This window comes from Dermacentor variabilis, chromosome 10 (assembly GCF_050947875.1).
Source record: "Dermacentor variabilis isolate Ectoservices chromosome 10, ASM5094787v1, whole genome shotgun sequence".
NCBI lineage: Eukaryota > Metazoa > Arthropoda > Arachnida > Ixodida > Ixodidae > Dermacentor > Dermacentor variabilis.
Window position 1 is genome coordinate 83,292,633 of NC_134577.1, and position 13,450 is coordinate 83,306,082.

Genomic DNA, 13,450 nt, shown 5'->3' on the forward strand with positions numbered 1-13,450 from the left:
CGTCCCTTCTCGCTTTCTTTTCCTGTAGGCGATGCCTTGTTCCATTATTCTCGACATCCACGTCATCCTTCTTGTCCTGCCTTTCTCTTCCCCTCTTTTGCTTGCCTTGGTTTTCTTCGTTTCTGCGTTTGTTTCGTTAATTATTTCCTTCTTTCTTTCGTTCTCTTCGTTCTTTCCTCCTCTCTTTCGTGTTCGTTTATTTTTTCCTCTGTTCGCTTCTTTCCTTCTTTCCCTCCTTCCTTGCTTCCCTCCTTCTTGTTTTTTTGGCTATTTCTCTCCCATGTTCTTTTGTTCTCTCTTCCTTTATCCATTTCCTTTCGTTCCTTAATCTTTCTCTTTCGCCGCTTTCCGTTTTCAATATTTCGTGCCCCTAGGTCACCTTTCCGTCGCGGCGTGACCTCGACTCCCCCGTTCTCGCGCCGACGTACACACCTTTCGCTTTTCTGCGCCCCTCTCCCCCCACCCCGGCTATAGTGCCTGACCTCCGCCCCGTTGGAGGCTTTTCGCTTCGTGCGCGACGCCTCGACAGCGTTAGTGTTTATTTTGCTCGTTTGATCGCTACTATGCCTCGTTAAGCTAATTGTCGGGCGTGTGCGTTCGTGCTCCGCGCGCGCGCGTGTGTGTGTGTGTGTGTGTGTGTGTGTGTGTGTGTGTGTGTGTGTGTGTGTGTGTGTGTGTGTGTGTGTGTGTGTGCGTGTGCGCGTGAATGACTTTGCGCGCTTAGCTAATCTCTCGTGGCCATTGTGTTCGCCGACCCCCTTCAGAGCGTGGGGCGACGCGCGCAGTTGCAATACGTACGCCCCCCCGTCGTTTGCGATGACGGTTGGCTTTCCTGCACGACCGAGGCTACCGTCACGTTGTCCTGTACGCGCGCGTGGCAGACGGCGTGCAAGGACTGGACAATAAACGGGGTCGACCCGATCTGAAAGAAAACGCCAACTTTTTTTTTTTTTTTTCTAAAGCCGGTAGTTATCCGCCGTGGTTGCTCGGTGGCTATGGTGTTGGCTGCTGAACACTAGGTCGCGGGATCGAATCCCGGCCGCGGCGGCCGCATTCCGACGGGGGCGAAATGCGAAAACACCCGTGTACTTAGGTGCACGTTAAAGAATCCCGGCTGGTCGAAATTTCCGGAGTCCTCCACTATGGCGTGCCTCATAATCAGAAAGTGGTTTTGGCACGTAAAACCCCATAATTTTTTTAAAAGCCGTTAATTTTCCTCGTGTTTGCTTTGATGAAAAAACCTCCCTTGAGTCAGTCAGTCAGTCAGTCAAGAACTTCAGTGAGGTCCTGAGGAGTTTTAAGCCGTTAGAGATCCCATGCGGGGAGCTCCTCGGGCCGAAACCGTAGGCGACGCCCAAGTCGGGACGGGAACGTGGTGACGCTCCGCCAGTTCTTGGGCCCTCTGGACGGCCTTGAGCTGGAGTTTGAGCTCCGGGCTTTTGAGGGCTTCTTCCCATTCGGGCTCACTAGAGAGAGGGCCCTTTGGTGACGCGGTACATTGCCATAGCATGTGCGAGAGTGAGCAATAGAGTTCTTGGCAGTCTGGGCAATTTGCCGGGATATCTGAGTTATAGTGACTCAGTAGGCCTCGTGAAGGATACGAGTCCGTTTGTAGCATTCGAAACGCGGCCGCCTGCGCGCGTTCGAGTTTGGAGTGCGGGAGCGGATATTTCATTCTGCCTTTTCGATAGTATGTGGTGATTTCGTGATAAGTGAGTAGTGGGTCATTAAACTGAATGTCCAGCCCCTCGGAGGCCGTAGGACCGTCGCGGCGGGCAAGTTCTCGCGCACGGTCGTGTGCCATTTCATTGAGGTTTGGTTTCCGCGGGTGAATGTCTTTCCCCATGTGAGCGGGGAACCAGGAGAGGCGTCGTTTGCTCTCCTTTGAGCTCGCTAGTAGTATGTGCGCCACTTCTTTACATACGTTTCCGCTTTCGTAGGCCCGAATTGCGGCACGCGAGTCCGTGAGGACATGAGTAAATGTGGGGTCTGCCATGGCGATGGCTACGGCTATCTGTTCTGCTTTAGCGCTGGTGGTCGTTTTAACTGATGCGGATGATCGTAAGGTTCCGTTACCGTCCACGACTGCTATCACGAAAGTGGATGTGTTGCCGTACTGGGCCGCATCCACAAATGCGGTGGCTTCACGATCCGCGTCGGTGCGATCGAGAATCGCGCGGGCGCGGGCCCGGCGCCTGCCCACGTTGTGTTGTGGGTGGACGTTTCTAGGAAATGGTGAGACCTTGTAGTTGTCTCTAATTTCGCTCGGTAGGGTAATCGCATGCTCGAAATAGGGAGATGGGGAGATATTAGCTTCGTTTAGGATTAGTCTACCGGCTTTGGACGAGGATAGGCGTAGTATTTGCGCCATAGTCTGAGCCTCGATCACTTCGTCGATGTTGTTGTGCATGCCTAGCTGGTCAACCTTTGATGTACTTGCTCTTTGTGGAATGCCCAAGACCTGTTTGATGCTCTTGCGAATGAGTGTGTTTAGTTTCGTCTTTTCTATTTTCGTCCAGTTGTGGGCAGAGGCGACGTAATTAATGTGGCTCATAAGGAATGCGTGGTATACGCGCAAAAGGTTATCCTCGCAGAGACCCTTTCTGCGCCCCGAGACTCTGTGGATGAGTCTGATCATGTTTTCGGTTTTGGCGGTTAAATGTTTGATAGTGTGTCCGTGGCATCCGGTGGCTTCGATTAGAAGCCCAAGAATGCGTATGTGGTCGACTCGCGGAATCTGTTGTCCGTCTCTTGTGTGTAGTGCTATCGGAAGTTCGTCTAGAGGTGTTAGGTAGCGGACCCCTTGAGAAAGATTTTTTTTTTCAACAGGAGAACAACATAACAACATAGCAGTCAGTGACACCCAGAGTTGCACGTTAGCAGGAACAGCGGGTCGAACACCAGATGAGGTGTGCCCTTTCGTATTGGACGAGGGTGTGTATACGTCTGCGAAACGGTGAACTTATGTGCACATGTCCTCGCACTATTTCTCTACTACTTTGTTTATGTTTGTACACGTTCGCGCGTGTTCTCGTGTACTGTCTTGCGCGGCTTGCTGGACTGTTGTGCAGAACTCTGTATGTGTTCGTGCTAGGTAGACACTGTAAATCGAGTTACACCCTCGAAAAGCGCAAATTGGTCTGTAGCTCACGCTCTTACGCTGTAAACCGGTTTACTGTCACTTACACGGTCAACCGATATTAACCGGCCGTTACACTATTTACACTGTAAGCGAATTTCGCGGTGTATATGCGATGTCTTGTCGCGCTTTCTTGGGTCTTCTTTATGTGACGTGCGACGAGGAGTAAGCGGTCGACAACGCAAAAGTGCCATTGTGTTCTCTTAAATCACGTCAACAATATATATATATATATATATATATATATATATATATATATATATATATATATATATATATATATATGATCTCATCTACGTGGACGCGTGGACACGTATATAGGCGCGTGCTGGGAAGCGCACATGAAGTTCCTCAAGTATAACGCGAACTGAAGAAGGAAAACAAACTTCCACTTATGTAATTAGGTTGCCGCAAGCTGATGCACGAGCTCCACTTAGGCTAGCACAAGAGAGCTCTGCGTCGTTTTGACTTGTTGGTAACGTTCACCGGTACCCTATAGCTGTAGGAGCGTTCGTTATATTGCCTTTTTACTTTGTCGTTATTATGGCGCACTCCACCCGGTCGTTCATCAGGCGACGGAGCCTACGAATTTTCCTCTCTGGGCAAGCTGTTTGTCAATTTCCTGGACGGCATGTACACGTGCTTAATCTGTCTGAACGTTGAGCTTTGCATCCTGAGAAGGAAAATACTCGTAACGCTTGACTCCTACATATCGAGTGTGGGCACCAGTTGTGTAGCGCGCGACCTGCGCGTCGTGACGAGGTCACGTGCTACTTCCGGTTGTAAAATCCTTTGCAACGGGATTTTGAAAGTGGCGGCGGTTTCGACGTATGCGCCGTCATAACTGCGGTAAAAAAAAATGCGCTATTCTAACCGCGTCCGCGGCGGGTGCCCAGACCCACTAAAAAGACGCCGGACTCAAATCTTGTTGATTTGAAATAAAAGTTTACGCTCTCTCTCTCCATTTAATGTTCTAACAAAACGTTCGTTTTTATCTAGCGTCGAAGCACGAAAAATCACTGGAACGTCGCACGGTTTTAGAACGAGTATCTCGAAGCTGGTGTTATCCCGAGAATTCGTTTCAAGTCGATACGCCAGGCGAACTCGCCGCCTATAGTTCGTAAATTGCAATATTTGCAGTGAATTAGGCTATTAGTGAGCTTTTGTTGATTAGTTGGTTATCCATTCCGATTTCTCTTGCGCGTATACTGTCCGCCTTATCGAGTAATCCAGCTCAATTAAGGACAAGGATTGCGCTATATGACTCAAGTGACTTAAAAAGGAATTCTCTCTAGTTAACAAAAAAAAAAACTCGACTTCCGAGTCGACCCACTCGGCGTCGAGTTCATGCGAACGAAGTATTCCGCACCAAGCTTTGTGCCCAAGTACAGTAGACGGAAGCGCAGGCGACGTCGGCGCTCTAGGGTTATACTACACTGTCGCGAACATTGTTGCCTCGTCAGACGACGCGCATGCCGCTAGGAACGACCTGAGCAGCTCGTGTTCCGGCCGAGCGTAACTGGCAGCTCTGCGCGCGCACCCACCGGCAGCACCGCCCCGCGATTGCCGTGTCATCCTTTTGTGCTCGACGCCGACCGAGTGCGCGTCTGAAAACGCGCGTTGCGCGACGCGCGTTCGGTGTATGGGCAACGGAGCCTTCGCAAGCGGGCACGCCGGAATACAACCGCTGCTGCTGCTGCGCTCACAAAGGGACTTGGCCTCGGCAGGCGAGAAGGCTTTCTTCGAGGAATGGTCCTTTCGAGAAGCGGAGGCGACCTTGGTCGGCGCTATGCGCTGCGGTTTGCGCAGCCACCGACGGACGCGCATGCACAAACAAGCCACGGGCGCCTCTGCGCGCGTAGCGGCACCCGTTCGGGCAGCAAGGACAACGACCCACTTCGAGCGGTGGCCGAAGGATTCTCGCGTGTGTTGCGTTCCCTGGCTGGCTCACTCTCTGTGCCCGCCGTGGTGGCTCGGGAGCCATAGCGTTCTGCCGCTGCTGGGCTCGAGTTCGAGGGCTAGACTCCTGGGACTGGGGGGAAGGGAGGGGGTGATTTCGTATGTGTCCACCGTGTGGACATGGCCGTTTCGTCTGCTGCTGGGAAGTTCTGATTGGCTGGGCTGGGGTATGCGTCAGAATGAGACAGGCGCCCACAGCCAATCAGCACATATGCGTCCAGTCGGCGGACACTTACAGAATATTTCTCTCAAATGCAACACATTTCATTCGAATCGGTAGCCTCATGAAAGCCTTTCTGCGTTCTGCACATGTTTGAAGATGCGACATTGGAGTTGGGCCCGAGCTAAAGCGCTCTCTTAACAACCCGTCGTTCGCACACAGGTACCGCAATGAGTGCAAAAGGTACCCTTAGTACGTACGCACGCACGAAAGGCAAGGGAAAGGAAATAAATGCAAGAAAGAAAAGAACATGCCCCTTGGCCTATTTCTAAATGATACCTGATAACATTTGCTTATAGCTACACGTGCGTAAAGAGAAAGCCATTGTACACGGTTGCATCCACAAGCAAGTTATCTGCTTCATCAATACAAACAGACAGCTTCAGGTGCCAGAGTTAACGATTGTTTGTGACCCGGTAAATCCGCGGCCACTTGTTTTCCCCGAACAGCTATGTAGTTCGAGTGTCGATTGTCCGAAACCGCTTCGTACGTCGCAGTATGTTGTGCAGTATTTGTACGGTAGTTCGGATACGCATAGCCTGCTTCCTCCTTTCTGTACACGTTTAGGGCCGGTCTCAGTTAGACGAGCAACGCAAGTCGACGAAAGCCGACGCGAGTCAAACTTTCGCGAAACTGATCTGCCCGCTGTTTTTGCCAGCCCGGTGTGTGGTTCTGAACCATACAGTTCCCGAATTTTATTAATCATAAGAAACCAAAAAAAAAAAACAGAGACCAAGGACAACATAGGGGAAATTTCCCCTATATTGTCTTTGGTGTCTTTGTTTGTTGGCCTCTTATGATGCGATTATGTATACATAACGTTTATGCGCGTATAGAAAAGTGCCTAGCTGCGTTCATAAAACTCTGACTGATTGGTAAGTAAAAGCCTAACATATAACGCCACTATAGAACATTTGAAGCCAAAACTTTCAGCTTGGAACGATGTCGCTTGTATGCAACTTCCCCGAAAATCTCACAATGTCGCGCGAGTGTCGACCACACGGCGTGTCAGCGGCTTTGCTGCAGTATAGCGCCGAAGTGCGCCGGGTTCGACGACAGTTATATGCGCATGCGCGCAAGGCGATTTCCATTTCGAGAGCCTTCTGCTGCCCTGATCGCTTCAGGAGTGCCTCGTGCCGTCACACAAGGCCGTTGACACGCCGTGTGGTCGACGCTCGCGCGATATTGCTACATTATTTTAGGAGGGGGGGGGGAGGGTAGGTTGTGCTTACCAGTGCACTCAATATAGTTTAATACACGCGAAGCCCCAAAATTAGAAACATTGCACGAACATTGGAAAAACCCGTGTGCCAGCCATCGTCGCCACGTTAGCTGAACGATAACGCGGCGCCAGGGTTGCCCATTGTACTTTTTGCATCTGAAACTGAAAGCTCCGAGTTGCACTCGACTACGGGCGCGTCGCTTGTTGCTTTTTCTTTCCGTGGCGACCTCTGGCCACCATGACGTTGCAGCGGCGGGACGGCCGTTATCGCGCTGGGAACACTTTTGTCGACATTGTCTCGACCACGTGTGGAGGAGGAGGAGGGCGGCCAGATACGGACTAATCTCGGCGCCGCGCTCGCATTCCGCGTCGCTTCCTCTGATTGTTTTAGCTCGGTTTCGCTTTACCGCCGAGTGACGGTCGAGGAACGAACGGACGTTCAAGGTGACCCGCGCTTTTTTTCTTTTTTTTTCCTTTTTTCCTTTTTTTTTTACGCCTTGCCTTGACCTACCGTTCGTTGCGGGCGTCGTCGCCGTATGTGGGGGTGTCCTGTCGGCTGTGCGGAAGCGCTTGCCCTTTAGCCGTCGGCGGTGCATGATGTTCCACCGCGGTGTGCCGTTCACGCATGGCAACCAGCATGCCGTCGCAAGTACACGTTGGAAACGTAGAAAACTGCGACGCTATGGGCTTACGTATGGCGCCAATGATTGGAACAAGGCATTCCATGCTGACAAGTCTGTGATCTGGTGCCATTGGACTTTATCGCAATGGCAGCACATCACAGACCCTTCAATCTGGAATCTAGCCCCTAATGGCACCAGATCATAGACCCTTCAGTCTGGAATGCCTTGTTCCAATCATCGGCGCATACGTAAGCCCATCATGCACGTCGCAGTTTTCTATACACACACACACACACACACACACACACGCACACGCGCGCGCGTCTATATATATATATATATATATATATATATATATATATATATATACATATATATATATATATATATATATATATATATATATATGTGTGTGTGTGTGTGTGTGGTGCTGGGTGCCTCGTTGCAGCGTTATAACGGCAGTCGGAGTGTACAAATGGCTTCTCGCCCGCCAGTGTAACTCCCGTAGTCAAGCGCTAGCGGCGTCGGTTCAAGAGCCTCTCCGTTTCTGCTCGAGAAGTCGTCGACGCTGTCCCGCTCTGGTTACTCTGGTCCGAACCAGAGCGAACCGGAACGCGTCTGGGAGGAAGCTGCGGCGAAACCCTCCCCAATTTTTTTTTTTCGTGAAGTTTACGGATTTTCGACTCGCTTTATATACGAATGTCGCGTCGAGATTTACGAAAAAAAAAAAAGAAAAGAAAGTCGTGTTCTCGAGAAAGTTTAGCTCGTCGATCTCCTGACCTTCCGTCGTATTCTGGCGGTGAAAGGACGTAGCAGCGGCACACCTGCTTCGAGCAAGTTTACACAGACAGGTTTCTGAAGCAGGCGAAATCGTCAGCAGCCAAGTCGCCAAAAAAAAAAAAAAAATGTCACTATGATCTAAAAACAACCTCTTGCGTGTCAGCGTGCGCTGTCCCAAGGCTGGTGGCGCTTGTCTGCTGCGCCTGAGTGTAAATTATATCATTAATAAAGTGGGTATATGTACCCTTCAAAAGGCGCGTGTTCAGGCTTTTTTATGGCAGCACCAGTGCACGGAACTGTTGAGCGTGCCTCTCAGAATCGTTCGGACGTGCAATGATGCGGCAGACCATTAGATGTGTGCATGAGTATGTGTGTGTTTGTCGTACGTACAGGGAAGAAAAGAAGAAACGGTGCCTTCGGTGAAAAAAAAAAAGCACAGAAATAATAAGAACTATTCAATTCTCGTTGCCGGAGAGATGGAGACCATTTTGTCGTTCGCATATCGCGCAAATGCGACGGTGTACATATATACGTACAAACGAGCCTCGCTCGGTGAGCGGGTCGCAAACGAGGAGGCGGAGTCGGGAGCGTGATTTGTGACCATCTTGGTTTTTTTTTTTTTTTTTTTTTTTTTTTGAGCCGCGGTTGCTTGTTTAGACGCGCGTGATCCGGCACCCGAGCGCTCTTGTTACGCGATGCCCCCCCCCCCCCATCTCTCTCTCTTTCTGTCTCTCTCTTCTTTTTCTAAGTGTTTAATGTTTGCTTGACCAGCGCAGGTCAAGCGCACGACTAAAGACAGGCAAAGCTAAAGGTCGTTAAGTCCTACGTAGGTTCACCCGGCGCAGAGTGAAAGAAAGAGAGAGAGAGAGAGAGAGAGAGAGAGAGAGAGAGAGAGGAAAATCACTTAAAGACATATAATGGCAGCCAGCGTCGATACACTCGCAAAACGTGAAAACAAAACGAGGATGAATAAGTCGACTATGGTGATGCCAGTGATATAACAAACGTGTGTAGTACGTATACATGTCAGTCGTAAGATATGGACAGAATGTTTTAGTGTACACTGTTAAAAGTAACGAAAGTTTACCGGAAAATAAAGCGACGAGAAAAAACGGCAACGCACCAGACTTCAATTGCGTCGTTTTGCCAGAAGCCTTCTGAAGGGCTGTTTTGATGTTGAGTTCTGTGAGTCGAAATTTTATTTGCTGCCGTGCGATTAAGTATAAGGAAGGCACACGATGAGGTTATTAATCACTCATGCCATCTGTGCAGTATTGGCGGTGGCTGCGGCTGCAGTTGGTGTTTGGGGTGTATCTGGGTCGGGTCAGTCGGTAGTTGTCGACATTCAACGGGTATACCGCATAAACAACGCTTGTGGGTTTCGGAGTCAAGTACAAGCACGGGTAGCGAATGATAACGCTTTCGCGCGTAAAGTCTTCTTGTGGCTTTTTACTTTCTTTGATGAGTATTTTATGCAATTTGGATTAGCTCTTGAGCTAGCTCTTGCATGAAGTTATGGAAACTGACAAAATGGTTTTGCCCAGTATAATTATAACCCAACTGACCTTCGCTACGCCGCATACTTCCCTGTCTGAGCTGTTCCTGCTGTGTTTAATTTGCCGGTCAATGTACTGACACTGTTCACAATTAGGACGTGGTAGTTCGTATTCAGGTATTTATTTATTTATTTATTTATTTATTTATTTATTTATTTATTTATTTATTTATTTATTTATTTAACCAACACGACTGCCCTCTTGAAAGAGTACGCGGCAGAATGGACTTCTCCTAATGGGAGGACAGAGGCCTCTGTATATATATAATATGTGCTCTGACGAAGGCTGGTCCACCAGCCGGAAACGTTAAGTAAATGCGTCTTCCAAAAGGTTCGTCGTCTCTTTCCTGCGCGCGCGCGCGTTTGTGTGTGTGTGTGTGCGTGTGTGTGTGCGTGTACGTGCGCGTGCGTGTGTGTGTGTGTGTGTGTGTGTGTGTGTGTGGTGAAACCTAGCTCCATAGAAGGAAAAAAAAAAGAGAGAAAATTTGGAGACAAGCTTATCTCAGATACCAGCTAAGTGCCGGCCCAGTACGGTAGTTCTCGCGTTCTCTTTGCCTGCGGGCAGTTTATATACGTTTTTACGTTTTATACGTTTATATATATAACGTTTTACGTTAGGTACGCGACCTCGCGTGGTGGGACGAAAAAATGTTTGTGAATGCTCCCGTTTCAGATGCCTGCTGGTGTACGAAGATGTCGTTGTCGTCGTTGCTGTTGTTGTCGTTGTTGTTGATTTTACAAATTATGGCTCGCACCTGCGAGCGCCAACACTTGAGTCCATGAAAATGACGACGAAAACAAGCAAACAGAAAACACACACAGTTACTCACCCGTCAACTGCTCCTCTTCCTTTGCGCAGAGGAACAGCGGCGCCTCGGTCGGTTCCTCCTCCTCGTCCTCGGACCATCCTCAGCGGGGGTCCTCCTCCTCCTCTCCCCCGGCCGCCCCCGTCAAGGTGCCGTCTCTGCCGGCGGGAGCCCCTGCCGCCCGTCTCTGTCACCTGGTGCGGCGGCCGGACTTCGACGGCTACGGCTTCAACCTGCACGCCGACAAGCAGCGCAAGCTGCAGTACGTGGGCGCCGTGGACCCCGGCAGCCCCGCCGAGGCCGCCGGCCTGCGCGCCAACGACACCATCGTCGAGGTGCGTGTTGTCCCCTCCCGCGATCGAAACGTTGGGATTTTCGCGTGTGCGCGTGTCCAGAACATGGCGGCCGATGGTCAGGAAACACGTGTGTGTATATCTTTGGTTCGAGTCCGAGGAGGAGACGCTGTCGGACCATAGACCTATTGAACTTACCCTTTTCTCTGCCACGAATGCGGTAAAGGCCACACTACACGGAGTGTAGCAGCAAACTGGTGCTGAGGTTCGTTGTATGGCGAATGATCGAAACGCCGCAGGGCGAGCGCTAACTATATGTGGCAAACCGATGAAGCGCTGTAGCGTAGGGGCTAAATTTTGAGACGAGACAAAGAAGAGGCGATGCGACGCGTTGCAGTAACAGTCGTCTGTCGTGCTGCCTCTCGTGTGTCCTGTCCGTAAATTTAGTCGGGCTGTTACGCCACAGTGGTCGCGAACCAACTACAGCTCTGAACTTCATTTTTAAATTATATTTAAAATAACTCCTCCGCTCGTCCTCCGCTTTCCGGCTCATCGTGTTCAGCTGCATCCTCTTCCCGCGCTTTCCTCCTCCTCTCTTCGCTGTAGCCTTTCTTTCATCTACCGCTGCGCTCCCCGTTCGCTTTCATTCTCCGCGGCTCTGTTTTGCTCGGTTACGCCGCCGACGTTCGTCGCAGGAACGGACCATTAATTAAGAGCTGCGCTCTAAAACGTCACATAAACAAGACAAAGGTAAAAAGCAGGGAGGCGCGCCCGGCGTTGAGTCGGAAAAGTTCACGACCACTGCGCAACAAACACTATTACGCGCGTAAGCCGCGAATGTCGTATTGTTCAAGTAGAGTCCTGGCACCAACACCCAATACACGCATAGGAAAAACCGTTCACGTGAACTCCGAAACAAGCGAGCGGTTCTCAGAAATGCGGAGGCTCGGATTGATTAGCGTATGGTCGAACAAGGAACGTTCGGTTGGACTAGCTTCCGGGTGTGTTGTTATAGCAGCCATGTGTATGCACATAGGCGACTCCGCCCCGGGTTCCGCGATTCTCCTCGGCGCAGGTGAACGGCGTGAACGTGGAGGGTGCCAACCACCGGGACATCGTGGAGCGCATCAAGGCGGTGCCCAACGAGACCCGACTGCTGGTGGTGGACGACGGGTCGGCCGCCTGGTACCGCGAGCACGGCGTCGCCATCCACGGGGACCTGCCCAACGTCATCCAGCTGAGCAGCGTCAAGGCGGCCGCCAGGCGCGCCAGCAAGCCCGCCGCCGCGGCGCAGCAGGAGCAGGAGGCACCGCCGCCGCCGCAAGGCGTGAGTGTTATTACACGCTGCCGGCTTCCCGGGTTATTATTATTGCTTTTCTTTAAGTGCCGTCTTTCACGAGTTCCCGCGGCCGCGGTGACCAGGCATGCCTGCACTAAGCGTCCGCCATTTCCGTGCTGGTCGAAGCGCTGCATCCGGTTGGACCGAAACGACCAGTGGGAAACGCGAAATCACACTGAATCGACCACCAACGGCAATATATTCTCCATATATATATATATATATATATATATATATATATATATATATATATATATATATATATATATATATATATATATATATATATATATATATATATAGTGGGCCGCCGACCGCATCCTAGGAGCCTAACAACTCGGCTCGCTATTTAGCAGGTTGTTGTTAATAGACTTTTTATTGCTTCGTCGTAGTGCACGCAGCTCTTAAACGTAAGACCCAATGAAACAATCAATCACTATGTCATTCAACAGCCCCGCCAACCAGCTAGTCTATATAGCATACAATAAGCTAGCGAGCGCCGTGCCATGTAACGCCAGTAGGACCACATAGTTTGAGTTCGAGGCTCAAGGGGCAACGCAACCTAGCACACGGTGCCTTTACATAAAAGCCATGAGCTGTAGGTGAACAAGTACACCCGCATATAGCGCATTTCAGATAGCACGGCATGGCGTATACATATACCTAAACATATACGGAACTTCCGGAACCTCACGGCGATGCCGAGGCGACGGCAACAATTCGATTGGAATGTCCGTGTAATTGCTCTCCCAATAAAATCCGAGGTTTGGAGAGTTCAAATTGAGGCATGCCTTGTGCGTCCGCTGCTCGTCACTTTGTTCCGTTATTTCTGTGCACACCCCTCTTCCCGTTTGGCTCCAGAACGGAATGGCATGTAACACGAGGCTCACTGGTCAACAGGATATCCGCTCGGTTATGCGCTTTTACATGTCCCATTCGAACGCGCAAAAGGACATTAAAGCGAAATACGGAATTAGTTTATGATCGCAAAGTATTAATTCCAAACTGTGTTTTCGTCCATATCGTGGTTGTGAGGTGATTATTAAAAGAGAAAAAGGAAGCAAAAGTCTCATTTCTTTCTTTTTTTTTTTTATGTCGCGCTGGAAGCCCATGCGACGGTACGTCGTTGTGGCGTCACGGATTTCAAAGCATGCTTTAAACTAACACTATACACGCTTGTGCACTTTTGAGGGTGTAAATTATAACTTACAGCACGCCTATTCGCATTCGGGCCGCGTTGTGGCACGGTGAAAGCTCTCGAAACTTGCCTAGGTACGGTTTTCACCCTTTTAGGAACGCAGTGTAGTCCATCTTTTAGTTACATAAGAAAATTAACTAGGCCCCGAGCAGATGTCGTCGATATTCATGACGTCACAGCGGGCTGTTTCAGCAACTTCAAGACGGCTTCACGACCACGCGTCTGTCGTTTTGCGCATTTTCTGACTTAGGGAGCGTGTTCTCGCGGGAAGAGTAATATTTTTCGTATAGTAGAAGGGTAGTTTACTAACACAGGT

General features: G+C 50.3%; 1 protein-coding gene across 2 annotated transcripts in view; it reads left to right on the plus strand.

The window, feature by feature from the left end:
• The window catches only part of LOC142560739 (uncharacterized), a 133,263-nt gene that overhangs the window by 76,071 nt on the left and 43,742 nt on the right, over positions 1-13,450 (plus strand). For both annotated transcript variants that reach the window (XM_075673039.1, XM_075673040.1), the window contains exons 2-3: positions 10,358-10,639; positions 11,673-11,924. In XM_075673039.1, the coding sequence (XP_075529154.1) occupies positions 10,358-10,639; positions 11,673-11,924 (534 nt within the window). The remainder of the gene's footprint in view (positions 1-10,357; positions 10,640-11,672; positions 11,925-13,450) is intronic.